General features: G+C 33.4%; 1 protein-coding gene across 1 annotated transcript in view; it reads left to right on the plus strand.

Moving 5' to 3' along the window:
- Positions 1–9923: 9923 nt before the first annotated feature.
- Positions 9924–19308, plus strand: part of LOC107675138 (CD302 antigen-like) — a 14206-nt gene continuing 4821 nt past the window's right edge. The window contains exons 1-4 of the mRNA XM_016469377.1: positions 9924–10069; positions 12059–12184; positions 12297–12407; positions 16636–16818. Coding sequence (XP_016324863.1) covers positions 9982–10069; positions 12059–12184; positions 12297–12407; positions 16636–16818 — 508 coding nt within the window. The 5' untranslated portion in view covers positions 9924–9981. The remainder of the gene's footprint in view (positions 10070–12058; positions 12185–12296; positions 12408–16635; positions 16819–19308) is intronic.

The raw sequence follows: 19308 nt of genomic DNA on the forward strand, positions 1-19308 counted from the left end.
GAAATAATGTAAAATACAGGTGCATTATATAATTGCATTATATAAGTTGTTTTGGTATATATACAGTGGGTACGGAAAGTATTCAGACCCCCTTCAATTTTTCACTCTTTGTTATATTGCAGCCATTTGCTAAAATCATTTAAGTTAATTTTTTTTCCTCATTAATGTACACACAGCACCCCATATTGACAGAAAAACACAGAATTGTTGACATTTTTGCAGATTTATTAAAAAAGAAAAACTGAAATATCACATGGTCCTAAGTATTCAGACCCCCGGGGCAAAATTGAGAAAAAAGACACAGATAAGTTGCAATTTTATTACATTCAGAAAGAGTGTAAACTACAGATAAAGTTAACATTTACAAACAAAAACACTATAAGCATGTGTTTTAGTTCCCCTCGCTCCACAATAAATCCTTTAAATGTAATGTTATTTAGAACAGGAATGAAAATATAAGTATAAAGCAAACAAATTATAGCTGCATTCATTATAAACATCAGACATGTAACTCCAACCAACATGTTTGCATGCTTGATGTTAATAATTGCATCATATAAATTGTTTATATATATATATATATATATATATATGTATATATATATATATATATATATATATATGCAACATTGTTTCAGGTAATAAAAAAAAAATTGATTTTCCAGAAAATACAGTTGGCAGCTCACAAGGTTTTAGGACACAGCCTTTGAAATAATAATCGCATCCATTACAGGAAAATGTTTTTATTCTCTTCTAAACTCACAATATAGTTTATTAAGGCTTTATTCATTAATTTGTCTTCCAAAAGACTGTGTTTTTGACCTGGTGGGTCTTGTTGACCGGTTATCTACCTCAGAGTTTTGTTGTCCTCTGTTTTGATTGGTCGGGCAGCAGGTTCAGCCCGCCCCTCCAGACCAAACGGCCAGCTCTGGAGCTGCCCACTTACACTTGATTTCTTTCAGGTTTTTTTGTTTTTAAATACTTTAATCCTCTTCTTCTTCTTCTTCAAACAGAAAAGTTTTCTTTTATTATTTTTATCGTTATAAGGAAAGTTGTGCGTTGAATGTGTCGTTTTAGTGTTGTTTAGCATTCAGATTCATCGTTTCGAAAGCAAAAAAAACTGCTGCTTTTCATCACAAGATATTCCAGTAGTCCATAGGAAGTAGACAAGAAAGTGCGCGCGCGAGAGACAGAGCCAATGAGAAACAGCGATGCTGAAAGTTGCGGTTTTCCCGAGACATCACTGTTGTATAGAAGCTCGTTTCTGCCACAGAATATTTAAAAAAAAAAAAGGTAACTGCGACTTTTTTTCCTCCGAATTCTGTTTACATCTTGCAATTCTGTTTTCATTTCCACCACAGAATAAAAAATAAAAAACTTTATCTCTTTTTACTTTTTTCTTGCAATTTCAAATTGATATCTCACAGTTCAGATTTTTTTCTCAGAATAGTGTTTATATCTTGCAATTGCAAATTTGTAATTGCGAGTTTACATTTCACAGTTCTGACTTTTTTCTTTGAATTTTTAGTTTTTATCTCACAATTCTGAAAGTTTAATTCTTGTAATTCTGACTTTTCTGAGTTTACACTTCGCAATTTTGACTATTTTTCTCTGAATTCAGAGTTTTCTTTTTTTCCCCACCACAGAATAAAGAATAAATAAGGTTATTGCAACTTTTTGTCTCACAATTTTTACTTGTTTTTCTAAGAATTGCAAGTTTATATCTTGCATTTGTTTTTTTTTCCCCCAGAATTGTGAGTTGTAATTTGTTTCCATCATGGAATAAAAAAAAATGTAAAAAAAACTTTTTATCTCACAATTCAGTTTTCTTCTCAGAATTGCGAGTTTATATTTTGCAATTGCAAGTTAACATTAAATAATTCTGGCTTTTTTCTCAGAATTGCAAGAAAAAAAGTCAAGAACTGTGAAATGTAAACTTTGTAAACAAGTTTATAACTTGTAATTGCACGATATAAACTCGCAATTTTGAGAAAAAATGAGATACATTTGCCATTGCGAGAAAAAAAGTCTGAATTGTTAGATATAAACTCATAACTGCAAAAAAAAAAAAAAGTGAGAATTGTGAGAGAAAAATTCGCAATTTCCTTTTTGATATTTTTTTTATCCCGTGTCAGAAACAAGCTTCCATACTTTTGCTTTCAGACTGAGTCCAGACAGACTTTTAGTGGCGTTATCCACGGTGCTCAGCTCACAGCCGAGTCCATTATTGTGTGTGTCTGTGTCTGTGTCTGTGTCTGTGTCTGTGTAGACTGTTTGAAAAAATAAAAACAATAAAAAAGATTTTGATAGAGATGACTATATGAGAGTTGATTTTGTAATTTCTTTCTCTGTTTTACATGTGTCACGCACTTGCCAGTGGTATCTTGTACATTCGGTTTATCAGAAATCTTCCTCTGTATTTGTTTCTTTTTATTTTCTGAGTGTTTAAGCCAAAAAAAAGCTGTTTTCTCCCTTTTCCCCTTTGTTTCCAGTAGATTGTTAACTAAGCTTTATTTCTGTTCATTTCTTTGAGAACTTTTGAATAAAAACACACTTTTGTTTTATTCATGTTGTGTCTTCATTCACAGACCAAACGTCTGAGAGCGCTAGTGAAAATGCATCTGCTCTGCATTCCTTTCTACATCATTTTGCATTAGAAATGATCAAATTAGCATAACTATTTGACTGAAAAAGGAATGCGTCAGTATTTGGGGTGTTTTTTGATTTAATAAAGCAGCACTTGTGTTATATGAACTAAACCTGATGATCATGTTCTTCAGCATGATTTAAGATGATCCAAAGAGTATCAAGAACATCTGACAGTCTGGTTTTCTTACATAAGTGACCTAGAAATGGTGTAGATATTATACAGCTTGTGCCGTAAATATTTTTTAAATAGTAACTTTCTTTTAGCATTACATTTTTAAAAATCATATTACATATTAAAATCTTACAAAAACAGAAGCAGAGCGTGCTACACGGGTGTCTTTACATAGCCACTGGTGCTCATTGGATGTGGTGGAGGTAAACATCAAATTATGTAGGCGAAATATTTCCAAGGCACTCACGTGGTAAGATAAAAAGCCTTTAATGAACTGGGCTAAGACTAGATTCTTGGTACAAAGAGAGAGAGAAAAAAAAGGACAAAAAAGTGAATACTAATAATAATAATGAGAGAAAAAAAATTCTCTCTCTCTCTCTGTACCAAGAGGCTAGTCTTATATTAACCAGCTGTCTTTGATTATTCAATAATTACCACTAGTTTAAGAATACCTGTTTGAGCAATTGATGTGTGTCCTGAAGAAGGCTGTTATGCTGAAACTACATATTTAAAATCTTGTTTTCCTATTTTATTTCAATAGAAAAATCTATTATATATTTTCAAATATATCTGAATTTAAAAACATGATTATTTTAATTGATTTTTATTTTTGTATTTATTTGTTTGTTTGCTTTTCTTACATATTTTTTGCACAGTCTTGTAAAAGAAAAAAATCCAAAATGTTGATATCCAAACCTGGAAACATCATGTAGATTAATAAAATATTAAAAAGTCATGGACATTTCTGTAGAGAATATTTTAGGTATTTTTATAGCATTGAATACAATTTATTTGGCTAGATAGATTTATGCATGCTTTCTATGTAAAACCATTTTTAAAAATCCAGCTGGAAAAGTCATGATACTCATTTACAGTAGTTAGTGACCGTCAAATCTGAAATATTTCTTAATTTGAAGTAATAACTTCCTTTTAGCATTACATTTTTTTTTTTAAATCTTTGTAAAAAATATGTTTTAAACCTATTTTTGAAAATAATAATTATTTTTAAAAAATTTAAATCATATTTTGAATGTGGTCACAGACTTTTTGAACCCCATGTATATTCATATATCCAGTCTTGGAAATATCAGAGAAATTCTGAAATGTTGATTTCCACACCTGGAAACGTCATGGAGATCATGGATATTCCTGTAGTGAATATTTTTCTAGTTATTTATAGCTTGAAATACAATTTATTTGGCTAGATCAAATGTATGCATGCTGTCTATGTAAAAAATAAATAAAATGATAGAAATCATAATTAAATTGTCTGGAAGCATAGCATGTATATTTTTTCCTTTCTGATATACAATATTATGCCACACATGATGAGCAAAAACTGAAGCATGAAAGAACCGATTTAGTGAAAGGATGATTGCATTCAGTCAGAAACTGATTTCTTTGTTCTGGTTTCCTGAGGGTGTTTTTCTCAGCGGTTCATGTTCAGTTCTGAGAACAGAATGAGTTTTTCTCTGAGTTTCACTTCTCTCTCAGTCTGTAGTCAAGTGAGGCTGGGATTTCCAGAAGTTTATTCTGTTTCAGTGTTATTAAAAAAATGGCACACTATGAATTCTGCATTTTAGAGCGCAGCAGACGGATTTCAGAGGTAAAAAGTGCCATTCATTTCTTCCATGCAAAAATACATTTTTGACAATAACAACACTGTATAAAGCTTTTCTTTGAACGTTATTATATTGAGCTGTAATTATGCTCTATAGAATCAACTGAAGATGATAAAATAAGTTATTTTTGGGCAATGCAAAATAAATAAATAATGTTATACAACAAGTTAACCCCATTTATTGGAATTTATTGAATACAGATTAATAAATGTAGTCATTTTTGGATGAAGCGAGTTGAAGCAGTCTGCTGTTTGCTCATCTCGACCAGCAGGTGTCAGTGTTTTAGGATTTGAGATTATAGATACATTTATATAAAATAGTAAATATATATAAAATTATATTTAATAATATTTGTGTCTTGTAGGTTGGATGGAGGAATAGATAGACAGATTAGTTTAGGTTTTGACAAGAATATTTGATTTCAGTTCAGTTCTTTTACATTGTTACACCTTTAGAGAGTGCAATGCACACATGACAAACAAACCATTATCAAATATTATAATGCATTTTAACTTGGGTTACAATTATTTATGAAAGGATATAATGCATTACAATGCATTATACATTATAAGTACCTTTATAGTGCATTATACGTGAAGGCTTTAAGTAAAGTGATGCAGGCAGCTGTATGAGTGACAGTCATGCGGGTCTTTCTCAGGAACAGTTGAATTTGTGCAGCATCACGTGGTCCACAGACATATCAGATGGTCTCAACTAGGTCCTGGACCTGGAGGGTGTCATGTTTGGGTGTGTGGAGGGTTTCAGGGATGTGTGTGTGTGTGTGTGTGTGTGTGTGGGACAAAGACATGACCCCGAACACACACACACTCTTTACACTCATGTATTCAGTGATTTATTTACAGCCAATCACAGACGGTTACTGCTAGATCATTATTTGAGTTTTTCAGCTATTTTCAAAATCCGGTACAAAGACATGACCCCAAACACACACACACTCTTTACACTCATTTATTCAGTGATTTATTTACAGCCAATCACAGACAGTTACTGCTAGATCATTATTTGAGTTTTTCAGCTATTTTCAAAATCAATAATTAGTACTGTAACTAAAAATAAAACTATTAAAAATAATTTTGGTAATTAAATTAAACTTGAAATAAAATGATAAAATAATAACATTTAAAAATCATTAAAAAAAATAAAAATAAATATATAAAATAACGCTAAATAGAAACAATTAAATTTAAATAAAGCTGAAATAAAATAAAATGGAAATGTTACTTAAAAACTCAAACATAAAAAACGTGAAAAAAAATTAAAATTAGAAATGTTGCCTTGGCAACTAACTTAAATAAATACATTTGATTTGAAGTATTAAAATTACTAAAACTAAAACATAAATTCAAGCTAATTAGAATTATTTAAATAAATAAATAAAATAATAATAAAAATAAAACTGATAAAAGCACATAACAAAATTACTAAAACCTAAACTAAAATAAAAAAAAAGAAAATATAAACATAAAAACGAATTCAAAATATCAATAAATACTAGTATATAAATAATACTCAAAAACACTGATTATTAGATGCAAAATAATGATTATAATAATTGTTAAGACATAAAGTGTAATTGTTAGGGATGATGGGTTTTGTCATGAATATTGTGAAGATACAGATTGGCTGCATCTGAAATCATATACTGTAGTAGAGATGCATGTGATTTTGTTTGTAGCCATTGTGCTTTTTATTGATAAAAGAAAGTGGTATTTTTCTATCATTTGCAGACTCTTTCTCTCTCTTTATAATTCTCTCATGTCCTGCTGTTTTATTCTTCCAAAGGTTTTCATTGTCAGTCTGTTCTAAAGTGTGTTTCTGATGACAGAATTACAGCAGCAGTTCAGATCTGGAGTTGACAGATAAAACACGGTACAAACCATAACCATTTCCCATTTCCATTTGTTTCTTATTTTCAGACACCAAAAGAAACAGAAGTTCAAAGCTGTTCAAAATCAACAGGAAACAACTGATCAAATCATCTAAACTGCCAATACAGCACTCAACACACCATAGTATTTCTATTATTTAGGGACTTGAAGAACAGCTAATTGACAGAATCTTCATTCGTCATATGACGTGTCGTGTCAATTCATGTGTTTGTGTTGTGATGTTCTTATGCTGTACATCATGAATAACTGTTGAAGGTGGTTTTTAGTGTTATGTGTGTGTGTGTGTGTGTGTGTGTGAGGGTTTCAGGCGGTCTGGCGTGGTTTGTGAATGTCTGGAGTGACAAACTGACACAGCATCTTCTCTGGATCCGATTCTTGTGTTGCGGGCAGAAAAAAAAAAGTGTGTGGAGACTTTTGTTTGAATCAGTGGGAAAACTCACACAATGAGAGGAGGTGTGTTTGTGTGAGTGTGTGTATGTGTGTGTGTGTAGTAACATTTATATATTAATTACTCATTACTATCTACATAATATTTAGTAATATGTATATATTTAGTAATATTTATATATTTATAGTATTTATTAATATTTTGTGTTCGCTTTTATTAGCTTTTATTTTGTCATTTGTAATTATTTTTGTTCATTTAAAAAAAAATTTGCCCTAGCAACAAGCCAGAACACCCTAGCAACCAACTCACAAGGCCTAAATCTCCTCAAAGCGTCAAAGTGCACAGTTATTTGTAGTGCAAAATCTTCAGATTTCAGCTGAACCTGCTATGTAGGTCCATGTTGATGAACTTTACTTTTGTAACTGATACTGTAAGCGCCTCCACAATGCAGTGCTGCATCCTGAAAAACTGGAGAATAAAAAGAGCAAATAGGAGTGCAATGCAGATTCTTCTGCTATCAGATTCCAGCAGAACAAGCACTGCAAGTAGGCTATCTTTAATGCAGAATGACACAGAATAATGTGAACTTTGCTTTGTAAGTCTCACTCTTGATGGTAAATAATGAATCAAACACGGTCCATTTATGCTTCGAGGGTTATGAAAAACACCCAGTTCATCTTGCAGTCTCTACTAATAATCTGATGAATAAGAGTTGAATCAGGTGTGTTTGATGAGGAGCATTCAAACTGTGCAGTGATGGACAAGTTTGAGGAGCACTACTGTACGTCAATCCATGCAGCGAGAGCGCCATCTACAGGACGCACTTGAGATCCACAGATTTGTGTGTGTGTGTGTGTGTGTGATCTGAGGTTATTAGCCTACTGTTAAAAAAAAGACCTTATTTTAAATAAATAAAATGAAGGGGAAGAAACAGCGCCATCTACAGGACGCATTTGAGATCCACAGATTTCAAATTATATATATATAATTCAAAATATAAGAAATTATAATAGTATAATTAATTATACTAATCTGATCTGAAGACACTTTTAAAATAAAAACATTATTTTCATTTGCTTTTATAAATGCTCTAATATCAGCAGATTTTTAAAGACTTATTTCTAAAGGTTATTCCTTCAAACCCTTTCTTTAAAAAAAATATGAAGAAGAAGCTCTCAGCACAATGTTCTTTTAATAATGTTGAGCTGGCAATGATCGCACATAAATTTTTTTCCTGTTATTATTCTAAAGATGTTTGGTGAGCAAGAGATTCTTTAAGTTTGTTTAAACAGCTGTAACTGTTTATTTTTGCACTATGTGTTTCAGATTTGATAAATAATATCCATAATATTTCCATGTCTGCTTCAAATTAAAGCTTGTCCCTAAACTGTGTAAATTAGTGTCAAGTAAACTATATTGACCCCAAAACTGAGGTGGGTTGTAATGTACATTTTACTTGAATAAATGTATAATGTATTATGTTATAATTATAATGCATTACCCATTTTAATTTCATTTTATATATTTTAATTCAAAATGGAAAACACTGAGGAAACTATTTTTATTTGTATGTCCTTTTGATTAAGTAGAATAATAAACTTTTCTTCTAGTTTATATTGTATGTGTTTATTAATTTATTTAAGACTTGTATTTGTTGTTCTGCATTTTTAAACCTATCAAAGTACTTTTAAAAATGATAAGCAAACAAACAATAGGAGTCTCATCTCTCTCTGACTCTGAGGTCAGTCAGGTTGTTTTATCCGTGCGAGCTCTTGTGTTACAGATTACTGTTGTAGACACAGGTCAGCACTCACGTACACATTCCGGTGGGATTTGACGGCTGGAGAGCCTTTAAATTAGTTAACAGTGCCAAAATAACATTTAAAAGGTCATCAATCATCTGTCTGTGCTTTAATATGCAGCAATAAGACTTAATAATGTACAAAGTCTCAGATTACGTGCAGAAAGCATCACAAAACAAACAACACATCATATAACCTAAAACAAGCAGGCCGCTTTGCTCAGGCTGGTTGGTTAGCTGGTTTTAGAGGGGTTTTCACCTGGGAGACCAGCTAGAACAGCCAAAGACCAGCATGGATCATCATAGAGATCATCAAACCAGCTTAAACCAGCTAAGACTAGCACACCAGTTTAGGCTGGTTTAAGTAAAAAACAATATAAACCAATCACAGAAATTCTAATGGTTTCCACTACAAATACCATTACAAACATTATAAACCATCAACTTTTAACCATTAAAACCATTAAAAATGGCTTCCTGTGGTGTGTTTTTTGACATATTCCATTAGGATTCAGTGGTTTTAACAAGCCACCAATAGAAGGCGACCAATTTCCAGTAGAGACCAAAAGGCACTATGCAGTTTCCATTAATACCAGTATAATTCCCATTATAACCAGTAAAACCACTACAAATTAGTTCCTGTGGCTCAGTGGTAGAGCGTTGTGTTAGCAGTGCAAAAGGTCGTGGGCTCAATTCCCAGGGAACACACATACTGGTAAAAAATGTATGGCCTGAATGCACTGTAAGTTGCTTTGGATAAAAGTGTCTGCTAAATGCACAAATTATTAAATTAAATCCTGTAATGGTTTCTATTGTTTTTTTTTTTTTCAGCAGTATTGATAATTTCATATTGTTTTTTCATTACTCATGTAATGAGCAAGATATTATAAAAATACTTTATTATTTATTTATTTAGCCATTCAGTTTCTAATGACTATGTTTCTACTTTACATTTTCTCTTTTTTTAGTTATTTTATTTACTCCTCCCTGTTTATCTTCTATATTTTCTATTTCTGTACTGTACGTGGTTTATTTACTTTGAAAGTGTCGCCAAATTGTAGTAATCATGAAAATAAATGTGTATTGTTGACATTGTGTGTGTGTGTGTGTGTGCGTGCGTGCGTGCGTGCGTGCGTGCGTGCGTGTGTGTGTGTACTTGACTTATTTTATAGAAATGTTACATTAGAAATGTTTTTTTTTGTTATATCTCAAAATCTTGAGATATATACAAATATACGTAACACTGTACAACAAGGTCTCATTTGTTAACATTTTTAACTAGTAAATATAAACTAACATTACTTCTACAGCATGTTAATCCAAGTTTAAGTTAATTTATATATATATTAATTATATGTGTGTGTGTGTGTGTGTGTGTGTGTGTGTGTGTGTGTGACGCGTTCAGCGCGCAGCCGTGATATCTGCACTGTGTTGAAAACATGGACACCAGTTCTCGTCTTTTCACGCTGTTTTACATCGTTTTTCTCATTCCAACGTGCCGTTTCGCGCAAGGAGAGGACACTGCCGGTGAGTGGTTTGCTTTAGTGAGTGTTAGATCTGTTGAGCGTTTAACGCAACGCTCGTGACTGCTTGGTTTGTTTTCTGGCGACTCAAACAACAGTGAACTTCAGTGCGTACTCGAGTTCATCTGAGATCTCCACTCTTCTCGCCACGAGAAACACTTACAGATTGTTATTTTGAATTCTATTTAAAGGTTCTGAAACTGAATGTCAATTAACTTGTCTTCATGTCAGTAGCTCTGCATCACGAGCTTTGACTACTAACTTAATAAGACTGGGGGGAACTATTCAATGAAAGAGGAAGCTCCACATATGCGATATGTTGTTTTGGTAATACCATAATTACAGTTATCAATACTGTAAAACCGTAATGGATTTCTTAAAGAGCTATCAAGAAAGAGATATCGGGGTTTCGAGAAATTATGATTTTCATGCATGCAAACATAATTGAAATTAAGTCTTTATTTTTAAAGTAATAGACTGCAATCTTTAAATCTTTTTATAGTTATATAAAAATGAAAATTCTGTCATTATTTACATAAATGTACTTATGCACACACCTGTATGGTGCTATACGACGTTTGCGCTATATTACAAATCTTCTGAAGCCATATGATAACTTTAGACGTTAATGAGCAGTGTTGGGGAAGTTACTTTTAAATACATAACAAAATTGCGTTACTCCCTCAAAAAAAGTAGCTAATTGCGTTACTTAGTTACTTTTTATGGAAAGTAATACATTATGTTACTTCTGCATTACTTTTTCTCATCTGGGCTGGGCTTGCTTGTTTGATTTTTAATATAAAAAGTTCTATTTTTGGCAAATGTAAAAGCCCTTTCACACCAAAAGTGAAATGAATAAGCCTCAGGCTGAAGGAAATGTAAATTCACATCTGTACAGTAGAGGGTTAGAATGGAGTAGAAAGTTCAACACTCTTCAGCAATAAAAGCAAAAAAGAAAGAACACAAATGTTATGTGTATCTAAAGTCATCTTTTGCTTATTAGTATGTTGTATTGGATAATCGAAGGTCAGCAGCAAAGACGCTGGTTAATAAAATGAGATTAAAAATAAATAAAGGATATTTGTGTTAAACATATTTACTTATCGCAGGTTTGCTTTATATTCTGAGTTTGCATTTCAATGTTTTTATCCATTTGAGGAAATACTGAATCTGTTTTTGTGCGAGTGAGATGAGTAAATACATTGAATCTAGAAGTACAGTAAGCATCATGTTCACACAGCGCACACAACGCCTCACTGCTGGTTTCTCTCAACATGAGGACAGGAGAGTCAGTCAATACATGGGAAAACAAAGCAACTGGCATTACTTACTTGGAAAAAGTAACTCAGATATTTTCTTTTAAATTAGAAAGTAATGCGTTACTTTACTGGTTACTTGAAAAAAGTAATCTGATTACTTAACTACCGTTACTTGTAATGCGTTACCGCCAACACTGTTCATGACATTATCCAAACATCATTAGTTCTTGCATTTCTTGTTACCAAATGTGATTCAGACCTATTGCATGGTGCTAAATTTGATTTGAGAGATATGAAAGCTATTTTTCTTGTTTCAGAAATAGTGCAAAAGCCACTACCTTTATTATGCTTTTGTGGCACTTTTCTGAGGTTTTTATGTCTTTTCGAGTTTGACAAATGACACCATGAACTGCTGTTTAAGTTCAAAATGTCTTCTTATGTATTCCTTTGGGAGGGAAAAAAATCTGCCCTCGCTGAAATCAAATGCTGCATGACAACACAATCACAGCCAGTCCATGACTTATATGATGTTTGGTGATTTTGAACCAATGATATTTATCTGTGGGCAGGACTGTTTAGCAAGACTTGAAAGAATATAAATAAAAATGTCATCAAAATGTTCTGTCGCTTGATGGCTGGTTAAAACAAAACCTCAAATTAGCATGGAAGAGAGAGCTTATACCACTTGTTGCCTTAGCACTCTTGTTGAGATTTTAAAAGTTCTTTCCGGACAGACTGCCCTGCAGATGGACGCACGTGGTTGCCGTTCGGCCTCAACTGCTATCACTTCGTCCATGGAGAGGAGGACATCGCCAAAAGCTACTCCCTTCAAGATGCGAAAGACATGTGCAGAGGATATGGTGGTTAATTCTTTACAATTTGCAAACTGTAACACACTAAAATATCTATTGTTTTTGTTATTGTTTTTATGCACTATATGGTACAGTTTAACCTTCCCTATTGTATTTTTAGATCTCTTGACAGTAAAAAGTGCCGAGGAGAATAACTTCATCATTAAGTACAGCCCTTTTGTATGGAAAGGCAAAATGAGCGTCTGGCTTGGAATGTACTACGACAGCGATGGTAAGTTTGATCTTCATCCGAAAACACTCCTGTGTCTCAAAACCTAGTTGTAGGTCTTTAAACTTCAGAATTTAACATATTTGCTTTTCTAATGCGGTATCTTACTGTAAACATTTCATCAGTGCACAAAAATATTTGCTTTCGTAATCTTTTAGCAAATTGTACAGTACTAACTTGCTCCACCTCTGAAAGAGCTTTCCATTTTGGCGGGCATCACAAATTCCTTTTACTTTAAACCCCTCCCTTTCATTCTGGAAAGTAACACCCACTTTTAAAGAGCCAATCAATTTCCTGAATAAATTCAAGTCTTAGATTCTTTTTTCTTATTGAATATCCTGTTTGCATTCAGAGATGCGTCAGATTACAGAAAAGTAATATGGGTTGTGAATATAATTTTATGTTGATTTTAAAGTATTGTTTTTACCAAGGAAGTAAAATTTTGGTGTGAAATGATAGAAAAAAAATGTATTAATTAGGAATTATAATGAGTAAATTTCAGAATTAAAAAAAGTTTTTCTAAAGAATTATATAAAAAAAAAATTGTCTACAATATCGCTTTTTTGTTCTTCGCTATGCAAATCCTATTTAATTGAATTTTAAAGGAATTTCAATTATTTTTAACTATTTAATTCATTGTGCAAGTTCTATTTTATGAAGTAAAATATAACTTGTGCATTGAATCAAATAGTAAAATGTTCTGAAAATAAGATTTTTCCCCCTTAAAGACAAAAAAAAAACTATGCCGTACATGTTTAAGCAGATTATTGGACGTGGTCCAGCTTCTCTACATGGACTGCAGCTGAACTTGACTAATCTGTTCAGACCAGAGGCCTTGGCAAAGAGTTGTTTACCAGACTGTTGCCTAGTCAGTGCTTTTAGTCGAGCCTGTTAAAGGAGAAGTGCTTTGGAAAATCTTCACCAGTCTGTTTAGTTATTTTTGAGCATGTCTGGTGTTGCTGACACTTTGTATGACTTCTAATTGAGTGAATCATACGTACTTTAAGGTGTAAAGGGTTAGTTTATGCAAAAATAAATATTTTAGCACCGGTTTCTCACACTCATGTTATTCTGAGCTCTTCTTTTGTACATGAAGCGCGAAATGAAATTTAAGGAAGAATGTTCAAGCTGTTCTTCTGTACTTATTCTCAATTCAAATTAGGGCTGGGCGATATGGCCAAAAAAAATATCACGATAATCAGTCGATATCGATAATTATCACGATAAATCTCAAATTTTTATTTCTTTCAAGTTTAAAGCCAGATTTTTGCTCCAAAGTGAAAGTTGTAGAAACCAGACCATTAATTTGGGCTCATTATAATGATTTAACAAAATAAATATCTAAATAGAAAATTTAATTTCTTAGTTTCTGCATGTTCTAATGAGTGATATTGTTTCAAATCAAGAAACAGGTTTGGGTTGCCTGATAATATTAATAATAATTATATCACTTTTTGTCTCTTAGAAATGCACATTTGATAGTAGCTTGAGTTAGGATGCAGAGATACATTTTTGTTCATTATCAAAATCAGTAACATCTGTACAAATTGTAGCAATCTCCGTTTTATATGGTTAAATTTATTCTGCCCAAGTTTTTTTTTATTTTTTTTTATTAAGCATTGGTCTCCCATAGTAGCATACATTTAAATCATGATAAACACAGTTGAAACCACACATATAGAACCTCAATACCATGGTAAAAATAGAACTATATGGTTTTTAGGTAGCTTATTTCTATGAAAAACAATAGTCTAAAAACACTATAAATGCACACATGCTATAGCTTAATCACAAATACATACTACAGTTATATACCATTACTCCTTTAATAAAATACAGTGTGAATATCCCATATTTCTGCCACAATACCATGGTGCAGTGAGTGTTACTACAGTAAATCCATGGTAAATTATGGCGATGTGTAGATTGAAAAGCCTTCTGACTGTCTCGTTGCACACAGTGTTTCTCCTGTTTGGCTTTAAACTAGTTTAAATCACACAAGTTTAAAGCCAGATTTTTGCTCCAAAGTGAAAGTTGTAGAAACCAGACCATTAATTTAGGCTCATTATAATGATTTAACAAAATAAATATCTAAATAGAAAAATGTATTTATTAGTTTCTGCATGTTCTAATGAGTGATATTGTTTCAAATCAAGAAACAGGTTTGGGTTGCCTGATAATATTAATAATAATATCACTTTTTTGTCTCTTAGAAATGCACATTTGATAGTAGCTTGAGTTAGGATGCGGAGGTAAATTTTTGTTCATTATCAAAATCAGTAACATCTGTAAAAATTGTAGAAATCTCAGTTTTATATGGTTAAATTTATTCTGACCAAGTTTTTTTTATTTTTTTTATTAAGCATTGGTCTCCCATAGTAGCATACATTTAAATCATGATAAACACAGTTGAAACCACACATATAGAACCTCAATACCATGGTAAAAATAGAACTATATGGTTTTTAGGTAGCTTATTTCTATGAAAAACAATAGTCTAAAAACACTATAAATGCACACATGCTATAGCTTAATCACAAATACATACTACAGTTATATACCACTGCTCCTGTAATAAAATTCAATGTGAATATGCCACATTTCTTCCACAATACCATGGTGCAGTGAGTGTTACTGCAGAAAATCCATGGTAAATGATGGCGATGTGTAGATTGAAAAGCCTTCTGACCGTCTCGTTGCACACAGTGTTTCTCCTGTTTGGCTCTAAACTAGTTTAAATCACAGAGTCATTTGAGTTCATCGCTGAATTCAAGCACTTCACACTGGATCTCACAGCGCTGTTTAGTGTCGCGTGACCGAGTAAACGCATCTGCTCTTGTGAGACTTAAATGAGTCGCGCTGTTTCGTTCCGCTTTTGGCGCATAAACATTATATCGAGCATTTATCGAACTCTTCATATCGTTTTATCGAGGAAAATTATACCGCGAGAATTATCGTTATCGAATTATCGCCCAGCCCTAATTCAAATGGTGCTTTTTGACACGCTGTGTAGGTTTGACAACATTGACCGGTTTAAATGGTGAGTAAATGATGACAAAGTCTTTGAACTGGCCCTTTAACGTTGCTCTGTATCTTCAGGTTATATCAGTAGTCCATACATAATGTACATGTAAACACCCATCAACTTTCCGAGCCGTCTTCCTCTAGTGCGATTTTCACACGTGTCGTCTCACAACACAAGGAAATCCTGTTATTTTAGGGGCTGATCGGGTGGTTTGTGGATTCAAAGAATACATCATCCACACCCAGAGCCCAGATGCTTTCAAGTGAAAACTATAGAAACATATTCCAGACGCCACATGTTTACATCAGTCTGTTTAGGCTTCACGATGAAAGACTTCACTTAGTTATTGAACAATGAACCAGAGGACAAAGTGAACTTTGATCATGTGTTCATGGCTCAGTAAGAATGGCCTGATGTGACAGAGATTCAGGCCAGTGCTGCATCAGGTGTTTACATGTGTTTTCATGCTAATGTTGTTCAGATGAGGTTTTGTTGCAAGTGCAAGAATAAGTTGTCATAGTCTTGGACGCTTCGGTTAGAATAGGTTGAAAAAGATAAACAAGTCACTTTATGTCATTGTTTAACAGCAAACGTGTGAATTAATCTAATTATTTAAAATTAATTGTTTTGATATTTAATCAAAACAATTAATCAAATTGTTTTTTGGTAAAGAAAATTTTGTGTTGTGTGGGGAATATATATATATATATATAGTTTTTATTATATTCTTTTTATAAACTATTATATTTGAAAAAATATATAATATATTAAATTATATTTGTATTTAATTATTATTATATTTGAAAAAATAATATATTATTTTTTATGAAAAACATTTTTGCCATTGAGTTTTAAATGAAGGATTGGGAGGAGCTAATCCTGTCAATCATAACGCATAACAACTAATATATAAACAGCTGCTTACATCACTACTGGCAATCCAGTTTCTTTTACTTTATTACTTAGGCTACTTCATTATTAAGCTGTCCAAGTGGGCTTTATGCGTTTATACCTTCATTATATTGAAGGATTATATGTGCAGGTGAACTTGTGAAACATGTTTCACAGTGAAAATGATAGCAAGGAAAGTACAAATCTGAACCACCCTGAACCGATCCTTATTGTAGAGTGCATCATTTGTTTTCACTGAGAATTTCTGTGAAATATGTCTCATTACAAGCATATCTCTCTCTATGTGTCTTGCAGAAGATGTCTTCAAGTGGCATGACGATAACAGCGTGTTGCGCTATAGTAACTGGGAGGACGGCGGCTCTGATGACACTGGTCTGCCTCTCTTGGACACGTGTGTCGTTCTTCACTCCAACACAGGGAAGTGGGAAAACGTCAGCTGCACGGATGAACCTGAGAACGGAGTAGTGTGTCAGACGAGTAAGTGCACACTTCTTGGATTAGGGCAATTCAGTGTTATTTCAGTACAATTGACCCTTCGGCGATCTGACCAATCATAATGCTGAATCTGCCATTTTGTCCGACAAAAAAAACAGACAGGAGAGTAGATTAACTTCAGTGGAGTTGAACTTAAAAAACGGTGTGTATTGACGTCTTTCCGCGGTTGAGATAAGATACCTCCTGATGTCGATTTCGTGCTGTAACTAGTAAAGAGGATCTGTCGCGACACATTAAAGAGCAACAAATTGGTATTTATTGTTTGAATTTCTTGTTTCATACCAAAGGTAACCTGCTCTGTCTTCTCTGTCGGTTTCCTCTTTGCTCCGCGGTGTATTTTTCACTGTGTGAGAGCATGATGTGTGCCGTGAGAGACCCTTGGCTTGTCGGACATAGCAACAGTAACTAAGGGGGCGGGTCTTTGCGAAGGGTCAATTGAGATGCTACTATAGTTTTTCATTATTTTTGTGTTTTCCATTTTTATCCTAATTTTTGTTAAAGTTTTAGTAATTTTGTTGTGTGTAGTTATTTTTTTTTTTTACCATTTCTATATAGTTTTATTCATTTTTATTTAAGTTTTAGTTATTTTAGTACATTGTTAAACTAAATGAAAATCAGAAATGTTGCTTTGGCAACTAGCTGAAACTTCAAATGTATGTCTATCTATCTATCTATCTATTGTTCTATCTATCTATCTATCTGTCGTTCGTTCATTGTATTTTCTATAGATAGATGTTTTCTTTCAAGCCACTAGAGGCTGCAAATTTAGGTTGTTGAATCGGCATAGTGGGTGTGCATGAAGAAGGTAGTGTTGCTTTCGTCAACGAAAATTATGACTAAATATCATCATCAACGAACCTTTATCACGTGACGAAGACGAGACGCAACGTAAATGCTGGTCATGAAGGTCAAACAAACTTTTTGACTTTAAGTTGTAAGTACATGATTGTCCATTTTAGGATCTTGGTGCTGACGCGTCGTGATGGACTTGAGTAATTAGACACTTTTACTTCTTTATGGTTTGTTGCTGTTTGCAATTTTGAATCAAGGAGACAATAAATGGATTGGAATATCCAAGTTTATTTTTTAAAGTATGGACATTGTGTATTATTATCAATCTATTCAAGTACAAACAACGTGACAGGACCAAGATCGTAAAATGGACAAGCATGCACCTACAGCTATAATAATAGTTCTAGCTCTATGGCAAGTTAGATATGAATGGCTGTCAATGGAGAAAGGTGCTTTTTGCTTATTTTTGTTTATTTGAAGTATTGAGCTGGTTTCTATAGAGGGCCAATTTACTCAAAATTAAATCACTAAATACATATTTAAATAACAGTTATGTAAATAATTAATAATAATTATTAAATAGTTACAGTTTTTCTCAGTCACTTTGGTACATTTCTCGAATCATCCTTGACATTTGCAAAACAGTAAGTGCATTTCTCAAAACAACTCGTACAAATAGCAAAACACCATGGATTACCTGCAAAAGCCAGTCTCTTGCTCAAAATCATTAGTTCAGCTCTCAAAAATAAATATGTGTCAATGAACATGTCAGTGCCATCAGAATGACAAGTCATTGTGTACCGATAAGACAGTCAAATTGCTTAGTCATGTTGTCAATATAACAGTGTACTCTGGAGGGATGTTCTGATGTAAACTATGGCTACAGTTTTGATGACAATTATTGTAAATTGTAGGTTACACCTTAGTGTATGTGGGAGTTTGATTGCAAGAGACTGGACAAGAGTCTCACATTTATGCTTTTACTGTTTGTACTGTAATTTGTTGACAGACCATGTCATTGCGAAAACAGAAAGGAAAAGACAGCACTGCATAGCACAAAGAAAAAAAAACAAAAGTAGAAATGTGAACATAGGACAATCTCCTTAGGGAAAACTGTACATGCAGTGCTGTAGGAATTACAGTGCAGTCTTCCTACACCTCCTGACGTTCCGATCTGTTGGGCCGCAAATTCTCATCCACATCACAACGAATATCTTCTCTTGCGATGCAGCGTGGAAAGAATCTTTTAGAGTGTCTTATCCAGCCTCTGCAGGCATCTGCTGTGATGTCATCACACGCTGCATCCATGGCAGCCAGAAGGGTCATCTGAGTACTGTATGTGGCTGGCGATCATATACTTTCCATCTCCATGCTGAGAAAAATTCCTCAATGGGGTTAAGGAATGGAGAGTAGGGTGAGAGGAACTCCATCAGCATCCTGTTGTGAGCTGCAAACCATTGCCTGATGATGTTGGAGCGATGGAAACTGACATTGTCCCAAACTATCACGTACTTTGGCAGGTCATCTCCAATCTGACCCCTCTCTTGTTCAGGGATGAGATCCCTGTAGAGAGTGTCTAAAAAGGTGACAAGTGACAAGACATTGTATGGCCCAATAATGGGAATATGCGTTAGCACACCATTGTCAGAGATAGCAGCACCCAGCACCCATTTCCCGCCC

Source organism: Sinocyclocheilus anshuiensis, unplaced genomic scaffold, assembly GCF_001515605.1.
Source record: "Sinocyclocheilus anshuiensis isolate Anshui unplaced genomic scaffold, SAMN03320099.WGS_v1.1 scaffold1005, whole genome shotgun sequence".
In the NCBI taxonomy this organism is placed as follows: domain Eukaryota; kingdom Metazoa; phylum Chordata; class Actinopteri; order Cypriniformes; family Cyprinidae; genus Sinocyclocheilus; species Sinocyclocheilus anshuiensis.